Here is a 9,484-nt window from a genome sequence, read left to right as displayed (position 1 = left end):
TTTAATCAAGTTATATTTAATTAAATCATCCAAGTTTAATTTCTAACAAATAATTCTTAATGTGTTTGATCCATTAAGTTTCTAATATGTTGGTCTAAATATAAATTATAATTCTATGTAAATAAAATTAAATAAATTAAATAATTTAATTTATTATTAATTAAAAAATTAATTAATTTATATTTGAATATCAGATATATCATCTAACAATGTGTTATGATCCCTTTAAAATTAAAAAAATCATTAGTGATTTTTATAAAAAAAGAAACACAATATATATCAGTTTTTATATATATAATTTTCTTTGCAAAACATTTTTATTCTATAGCCTTCATTTTTATTGTAGATTCATTAATTTAATATTAAATTAATATTAAAAATAAATTAATTTTTTATTAATAATAACATTATATTTACATGAATATAATAATATCACAAATGACCACTGGATTGACTACTGAACTGATGCCATGAAGTTGACAACAAACATTATTCATTGACCTAGTTGGTCATAGAAGACCAAACTGATATAGTATTAATATACAATATACGATGCATGAATTGAAAGAAACACCACAGGTAATTCCTCGGATGTCCATGGCAGCAACAGCAGATTCGCCATCAGTACTGATAACAGTTGGTGAAATCAGAAATGGGAAGGGACTTCACCTCCTTGTGATGATACTATAGATATGGCCAAAACTGAAACTTGCAATCCAGTTGACTATTTTTAGCAAATGGGTATAAGGTATTGATATTCGGGTTATGAAGAAGAAAACCTTCAAGCTTTACGATCCATTCCTGCAAAAAAAAAAAAAAAAAATTCCTTAATTAAACATATGTTTCTCATCATTAAATGACTGTAATTTAAATAAATATTAATATAGTATAACCTAGACAAGGCCACAGCACTGCTACTGAGATCAAGTCAGGACTCGAGAAGATTGGTGCTCCTCTGAATTAATTGGAGCTGCTTGATTGTGATCCGACGAATGTGGATGAGGGAGGGGATTTGGATGATGATGATGAAGAGGAGTTTGATTCCATTCCATCTCCAGCACACCATCCTCACTCCGGGTGAGTCTAGAGTTATTGGAAAATTAATATAAAAAAAATAGCAGGTACAATTGAAAAAAATGCAAGTTAACAAACAATATCAACTATATGATTCATGGGGGTGAGGGAGGAGGGGGTGAGCCATAATGGCACATATTGGAATCACAAGAATTCTCACATATGAAATAAACAAACAAGAACATGCCTGCAATTTATAGACGATTGATACTTTCTACGAAAATGATATTAAGGTAAGCTGAAAATGATAGCAAGGTAAACTTGCTGCTAGCTTTAGACCTTTCAGATTTTAACTAGAGGAAGCATTACTTTCAAATTTCATTGCTTTTTTTTCCACTTCTGTAGACACAAAAGTTTGCCAATGATGTGCAGCTGAATAGGAGCACAAGGGAAAGCTTGACCGGAAACAAAAGATGGAATGTGGATAGCAGCTTCATCAGATTTCTTCTCAAACAATAATATCCTCCCCATTAAAAGAAATGGGAAAAGAAGAAATAAGCATGCATCAACAAAAGAAGATTATAGTTCATTGATTTTATATTTCTCTTCCTTTTGGTGCTGTTAAAACGAGAAAAAAAAAAGAAGAAACTTTTGAATAGTAATATAGACACTGGAATATCTCCAAGAAAAAGAATTTAAAATTACCACTACTGGCTTGAAAAATGGTTCAATGAGTAATCTGAATTCTCATAACAGTGGGAAGCATTTAAAATTACCACTTCTCACAAGAATTGGATATTCCAAAACGAACTCAATGGAAACTGCTTAGGAGTTTTAGTTTTCTTTTTCCATAGATCCTCCAAAACACCATTTCTATGAAAAATTATATCCATTTCAGCTTACAGCAGAATGAACTAGATAGGGGGCAAAAGGAACCAGAGATAAAAGTGGCATACAGTGGAGACTATAAGGATCCCAACAAGATATTTATGAAAATAAGAATTTACCTCCTCTTAGGGCTTTCCAGCCAGTCCTGTCCACATACTAAAGCCTCCACAATCTCAGGGTTCAGGCCACTGATGGCTGGATTCGTTTTCATGATTTCATCAATAAAGTTTGACTTCGATAAAATAGCTGATATTGGAACTGCTAAGAAATCACGAGCCATTTTCCCTAGTGTTGGAAATTTTAGAGCATTGGCACGCCACCAACCTAATATGTCAGAATCCATAGCCAAATTAACCGAGGGTTCCTCTAAATATTGGTCGAGTTCAGACTTTTGGGAGTCTCCCATATTGGAATCGTATTTATGTTTTTGCCACTGTTTAAATCCACATAACTTATCACCAGAGTTAAGATTATATGAAGAACAACTCATATCAGCAGTGGTCGGAGCAGATGACTCCAGAGAGTTGGAGCCACTTGCATATTTACTGTACACACGTTTAAGGTCATGACGAAATCTCCACAAGTGTAACTCAGCGTCACTGTTGTAGATTTGCTCGTACCCATACTCCACCAAATCATATTTATAGCGAGGGTCAAGAACTGCTAATATTCCAAAAGTCAAACTATTTTCACTCCAGTACTCATCAAATTTCACCTTCATTCTATTTGCCATCGACTTGATAAACATATGTTCGCTCTTTTCCCATTTGTGCAAATTCTTATAGATTTGACAAATATTCTCAAAATATACATCTAAGCTTGTTGAAAAATTGCATATGGACTTGTGGAACACTTTCAAGCACTCACACATGACAGTTGCCATTTCCCATTCCTGTGTGGACAGTTTCACTGTATAGTCGTCATCAACCTGCCCTTGGTGAGTAAAGACATCCCGTAATTCTAGTGCACGTTCAAGCATGAGAACAGTGGTTTCCCATCTTGTAGGAACATCTTGAGAAATCATAGTACTATCTTGTACTTTCAATCGCTTAATTACTTCACAGAAGTTCTGTCTCTGAATGGGTGTTGCATTGAAGTATTCAATAGATTGCCTTATCTTATAAAGAACTCTCCTTATCTCACCAAATCCATCTTGAACAAGGAGGCTAAGAACTTGTGCATGGGAAGATGTATAGAACAAATCTCCACTGTGAGGCAAGACTTCATCAGAAAGCTTACTTTTTAGTTCTCCAACCACCTGTTCATTTGGAGGAATAAGTTTTGTGGAGATGAATTGCACATTCTTATCAATGTTCCACTCTCGAAGCACAATTCTAATAACTTCATACAGATTCCCTGTGTAACAATTGTAAGCTAGTTTCTTGAAAGCAAGAATCTTCTTCTTCTGCTCCCATCCATCATCAATAAAATGAAGGGTCAAGCAACAGTACGTCACCTTTTTGTCCTCATATGACTGCAAATCAATAGTCAAACTAAAGAGGCGAGATAGATTATCCAAAGATTTGCTAAGTTTTTCTTTCTCTTCTTTGTAAACAGCAAGAACATCAACCTCAACAGTGTCTTGTGAATAGAATTCAAACATTGGCTGCAAATTGCTGACAAAAATCTCAAAAAACTCATGTTCAACTATATTCAAAGGATATCCGTGCTTAATAACCATTCTTGCAATGTCCATACGACTCCTTTCTTGGTTAAACATGCAATTGCTGCCAATCATACTAGACATTAAATTACTTCTATCAACAAATGGTGAAGGCTGCTGTCCTGTGTCTCTCACCCTATCTCTGAAACATTTTCTCATATGTTTATGCAGATTTGAAGTCCCCTTTTTACTTTCTCCAGGATACCTCTTTTTACAAACTCTACATATAGCCCATACTGAACCATTTTCTCGAACTTTATCGAAGGCTGTCCAAACTTTAGATATCCTTCTTCGTTTAGCATTGTCATTGGTTGGTTGGGAACCATTCAACGCTGCCAACTGATTGTCAACATCTTGCACAGGTTCAACTGCAGCATTTTGTTCTCCAACTTCCTATAAAGAAATAGCCAAGCAACAGAGCATCTTAGAAGCCCATCAAACTCAACAGAAAATATCTAATGCACAAGATATTCTTGCATTTACAGTATCATGCATATAGGTACGGGTAGGACAAGTTAAGTATTTCCATGTGAAGCATCATACACCATAATCTGCAGATTTTCAACGGGTAACAAATAGGGTAGAATTAGATGACAACCTAGCTGGCCATACACATTATCCCAGTTTTTCTAACAGTCTTCCTAGATAGAACCAACCTAGATTGTTGTATACTTATAATTATCTATGGACAATTAAGACCTAATATAAAGTAGCGGATTCAGTAAACATGTCCATTTCATTAGAAATTTAACCCTAACAGCAAGGCAGGGCTTTCATCCCATCTAATATACATAGAGGTATGGGAAACGGACATAAAGAAACAAGATTTGCATATCAAACTCGGACTTCTTAAATCAATAATTGAGGTAAACCTAAGCTGATAAACTAAATTGTACGCACCAAACATTTTCAACTGCTCATAACAAGTTTAGTAATCACAGAAGATGTATACACGCAGCACATCAATTGGTATGCAGAAATAAATTCAAAGAAAAACTACGCCCCAAGATCCAAATAAAAGTCTCAATTTGTTCATCAACAGAACAATCCATTCATCAACAAGAAAGAATACTAAACAACAATTCCACAATTAAAAGAAGCACACCTGCTCACAATGCCGCAAAGAGCTCCCAGAAACAGCAACAGGCTTAAAGTTATTCCAATCGGAAAACGAAGCTTCACTTGAATCCTCATGATTCCTCTCCAGACTCATTTGATTCAAATTCAAACTGCCAGACAAATGCACTGGCTGGACACTATACCCAGGTGCTCTAACATTCTTGGAATTCTCACAACATTTCCTCAAAGTAGCTGAAATCCCATCCATCAATGTCTTCTCTTCCAAAGCTTCCAGATTCGCAGGTAGAAAAAACTCCACCACAAAATCAACATTACTTCTATAAAACCCCTGCTTTATCATTAACTTTATAGCTAAAGCAGCACGAAGCCCGGAACTCCTAGCATCATCCACAAACGGATAATCAGCTACGTCAAGCAAACAAACATTTGAGACAGAGCAATGATGCGTCGATTTAAGTGCTTTTCCAGCAACACCTTGACCTTCTTCGAGATGATGCCCTATACACGCATTTAGAAACCCTTGCATCCCTAAATCATTCACATAACAAGCACTATTCACAATGTTTAAGGTTCTTTTGTTATTTTTAAGGGAATTGGAAGAAACCCATGTTAGAGCTATAGGTAAATTATGTGCATGACATGTTTCTTCAAGGATGTCTGCAATTTCAGCTATAACAGCTGCCTGATTCATTTTAGTAAGCCAAACCCTGTAAAAAAGACAAGATAAATAAAGGGTTTCTTGAAATTAAGATTTGAGTCAAAATTACTGTAAGAGAGAAGCAGCCGATACTGACCTTGGAGAAATGAAAACCAAATTCTCAGATTCTCAGTGAAAAGAGGAAAGAGATGCAGATGGAAATTTGGTTGCTGGGAAAATAAGTCAACCAGCAAGTTGGCAGATTTGTTATGGGTTGTTGTATTTTTATTTTTATTTTTTTGAAGATTTTTTATTTTTTACTATTAAGTTTTTTTTAATAAATTTAAAAAATATTATTATAATATATTTTCTAAAAAAATAATATGAAAAGTAAATACTATTATAATTTTAAATATTATTTTGTTATCACAGTTAAAAAATATTTTTAAAAAATATTTTTAAAAAATCTTATTTTTTATATTATTTTATTATTTTAATATATCAATAAAAAAAAAAATAAAAAATATTTTAAAAAATAACCATCATAATTAATTACAGACACTATATTAATTTACTTGGTAAAAAACAAACAACCTAGCTTAAAGATGGATCAATGGCATGGTTGGTCTGTAAACCTTGCATATTAAATCTGAACCGATAGTTCTATCATCTATGTGTTTACTGGAAAATTTATTCATCTAACTTAAGTTAGATTTGATTTCAAACTAGGTTGAGAATTAATTTAGTTAAATTTGATAGATTTAATTGATTTTAATAAGACTTAATCGGATCAGTTTTTTTTTAATTGTTATTTTTTAGAAAAAAACATTGTAATTTCATGTTTTTATTTTTTGTAAAAAAGCATCATCATTTCATGTTATAAGTTTGTCAACCCTCACTTGTCATATAATATTGTTGAGAAATTAAATATATATATTAAAAATAAGAATTAAAATGATTATAGAATAAGTTAAAGATAATGAAAAATCAAGATGATGGAAGAATAAATGATATTGTAATATATGAAAGCTTAAACGAATATTACTATAAAATTATATAAAAAAATCTAATAAAAAGAATTATAAAATATTTGTTATTGCTTAATATTGTTTAAAAAAAAATGTTATGGGAGTTCTTTGTAATAGAGAGACAAAGGCAGGTGAGGGAAACAACGAAAGAGGCAAAAAAGTGCTGTGTCAAATGTTAGAGGAAAAGAAGCTGGCATGGTTGAGGAAATCCAAGAAGAAGTGAGTTGTGGATGAGGTTGCTGAGTCTGGGTAAATTGTTTTTGTGATTGAGGTTTATAATCTAATTATCCTAATTATATATAAAATTCAATCATAAAAAGTTAGTTTTTTTTTATTTTATGAGTTCATTTAAAAAAAAATAAAAAAAAATGGAGACATTTTTATTATTTATTGTAGGTTATAAATTTTATATTTTTTCTTTTTTCTTTAAAATATTCTCAAAAGAATAATTAATAATATGATACTATCACTGTAAATTTTTTTTGTCTCTTTTTTTCAAAAAATTAATTCCTAAAATAACCAATAGTATTTCACTATCACCATAAAATTTCCCGAGAAAAATGTATATAATTTATAGTATTATAAAATTGAAATCTTATTTTTCTTTTTCTTGTCGGGCTAAAGTTTTTAGCTCGATCAGATCATATTAATTTAAGCCAAGCCCACCGAAATAATCTATTATTTTCTCGTGGCCTCTAAGAAGACAAAAGCCCACAAAAGATTTAGAATCCGCCGCAAAAAAAACCCTAATTCTAAAAACTCCTACAAAACAATCACAAATCTGTCACAAATCTGTGACAATCACGAGTCACGATCACAAATCTCTCTCTGTCTCTCTCTTTTTCCTGAGGGATGGAAAATAGAAACGAGAATAATATGAGGGAAGTTGATGAGGTAAGAGGATATTTCTGGAAAGAAGAAGCCACTGAGTTGAGGATGGTTAAGGAGGAAATAACTTGTTTGGTAAACTATAAGGACTGAGTTCATAATTATTTTTCATTTGAGTGTGAAGTTAAGCAAGACTATGCTTGTTTTCTCTGTATATATATTATAAACACTACTGAAGTTAAATCAGAGGATCAGGTCAAGAAAAGGGGATGAAGTTTCCTTTTAATTATGAGAATTAAGGCTTATCTAGCTATTAATTCAATATGTCTCGTTAATTTGAATTATAAAGATTTAAATATACCTAGTTATTTTATCTCGGTTTATTGATTTTATTCTTTAAGATCATTCGTGAGTAAGCAGAGAAAACATAATGTTTAGGCCATAGAAATAATTAACTTATTATATGTATTTTTTTTATTTTTTTAAAAAAATTCACTTTGGCCAACTCAAGAAGTATAAAAAACCAATTGGTAATCTTAGCATATCCCTACTAGGCGTAAAAGAAAGAAGAGGAATAATGAAAACTTATATATATATATATATATATATATATATATCCTGATTTATACATCAAACAGTTGTCTTCCAACTTTGAAATACAAATAAAGAATTTAATTCTTGTAAATAAATGAAAAGCTATCGTAGAAAAAAAAACATATTATAAATTGACTGTGATACAAATATTATCTTCTATTGAATGCACAAGCGACTAATTAATTAAGCTGGATTTATTTTTTTGAGAGTGTGCGTTTAGGAAATTGAAATTGAAATGTAATAAAACATCATCCATGCATCTCGTACAATGAGTCATATACAAGAAATATATATTATGCTTATTATAATCACATATCTTGCAGCGTATATAGCTTCTCTTTGTACGTATATATCACCACCTCCAATACGCCGGGACATGTTATTGACGCGCAATATTTTTCCTTCTTTTTTACTACTTAATTTGATCTCTAAATCTGTTATGAGTGAGTTTGTCGACTCCCACTTGATATTGCTGAGAAATTACAATCCATCAACTTGTAAGGCCGCAAGTTGGTCAAGCTGAAGGGTACGCACCCCTGCGAGTCACAGACCTTGGAGCTTTTTAATAGTTGTGAAAGCGCTGCCGACTCTTTATTATTATTATTATTTTTTATTTATATAGTTGTTCGGGTTAAATTGCACGCAACACGACTTATTTTACTATTCATTAAATATACTGTAAACCAATAAAAATATAAAATACCACGAGAATGATAAGCATGTGTAATAAGATTTGAATCCTATTAAAAAAAAAAATCAAACTTCTTTTATCACTATCAAAACCCAAATGCGACTTTTTATCATTTTGAGTACTTGACTTGAAGGAGCCACGTATGCAAGGAGAACATTTGTATATTAACAATATCTAAATGGTGTGGGGGAACCACTGTTCCCCCACACACAATGTACTGTGGATTACAACAGTAATCCACAGTACATTCTTTTTTTTTTTTTTTTTGCAGTTTTTTCCAACTTTTCTCTTTATTCTTTTTTTTTTTTCGTTTTTTTTTTCCAAAATTACTTCTTCTTTTCAACTTTCCTATTTTTTCTTTTTCTTTTTGCATTTATTTTTTATTTAAAAAAAAAATTATTTTTGTTGATTTTACTTTTTAAATATTAACCTAATTAAAAATTTCGTTTTGTAATTTTTTTTCTTTAAAATACTGTGAATTGCTGTGGTGTTTTTCCACATGGTTTTTCTATTTTATTTTTTATTTTTTAAAATTATATTTTTTGATTTTTTTTAATATTGAACTAATTGAAAATTTAGTTTTGTAATTTTTTTCTTTTAAAACATTGTTGCTTGCTACAATGTTTCTCTGCATGGTTTTTTTTATAATTTTCTCCGAAATTATCTTTTTTTATTTTATTTTTTAATATTAAACGGGTTAAAAATTACAGTTACAATATGTGAGGAAAGCACTGTAACTTTTCTCGAAAATTACTGTAGATTGCTATAGTGTTTTTTTCCACATTATTTTTTTTTCTGTTTTTGTTATGTTTTTTTTTTAAATTATCTTTGTTAATTTTATTTTTTAAATATTAAGCTGGTTAAGAATTGCAATTACAAGTAAATACAAATTTTTCCTCACAAAACACTATAGATTGATACAGTTTTTCCTCACATGGTTTTTTTCCAGTTTCTTTTGTGTTTTTTTTTTTTTGTAATATTTTTTTTGCAAAATTATCTTCGTCGATTTTTTTTTTTAATATTGAGTTGGTTAGAATTTAACTTTGTAATAAAGCTTAATC

General features: G+C 30.9%; 1 protein-coding gene across 2 annotated transcripts; it reads right to left on the bottom strand.

Moving 5' to 3' along the window:
* Positions 1–373: 373 nt before the first annotated feature.
* Positions 374–5,552, bottom strand: LOC118037090 (zinc finger BED domain-containing protein RICESLEEPER 2). 2 transcript variants are annotated; one of them, XM_035042972.2, is made up of 5 exons: positions 5,440–5,552; positions 4,671–5,352; positions 2,022–3,958; positions 894–1,083; positions 374–801 (listed from the first exon to the last, which is right to left on the bottom strand). In XM_035042972.2, the coding sequence occupies exons 2-4, from the start codon at positions 5,334–5,336 to the stop codon at positions 924–926; spliced, it is 2,763 nt and encodes a 920-aa protein (XP_034898863.1). In that variant the 5' UTR covers positions 5,337–5,352; positions 5,440–5,552; the 3' UTR covers positions 374–801; positions 894–923. The 2 variants fall into 2 exon arrangements, with proteins under 2 accessions (XP_034898863.1, XP_034898864.1); XM_035042973.2 differs by lacking the exons at positions 374–801; positions 894–1,083 and having other exon boundaries at positions 2,018–3,958.
* Between the last annotated feature and the right edge of the window lie 3,932 nt (positions 5,553–9,484).

Source organism: Populus alba, chromosome 17 (genome assembly GCF_005239225.2).
Source record: "Populus alba chromosome 17, ASM523922v2, whole genome shotgun sequence".
Classification (NCBI taxonomy): Eukaryota; Viridiplantae; Streptophyta; class Magnoliopsida; order Malpighiales; family Salicaceae; genus Populus; species Populus alba.
Note: the sequence above shows the minus strand (reverse complement) of the source record. Positions and strands in the feature narration are given on the sequence as shown.

What these genes read in the sequence shown, in the direction of transcription:
- LOC118037090 (XM_035042972.2), bottom strand. Translation starts at nt 5,336, where the DNA reads ATGAATCAGGCAGCTGTTATAGCTGAAATTGCAGACATCCTTGAAGAA. An exon ending in CTTTGCGGCATTGTGAGCAG is followed by an intron (nt 3,959 to 4,670) that starts GTGTGCTTCTTT and finishes ATTTCTTTATAG; the next exon opens with GAAGTTGGAGAACAAAATGC. An exon ending in CTGGAAAGCCCTAAGAGGAG is followed by an intron (nt 1,084 to 2,021) that starts GTAAATTCTTAT and finishes CAATAACTCTAG; the next exon opens with ACTCACCCGGAGTGAGGATG.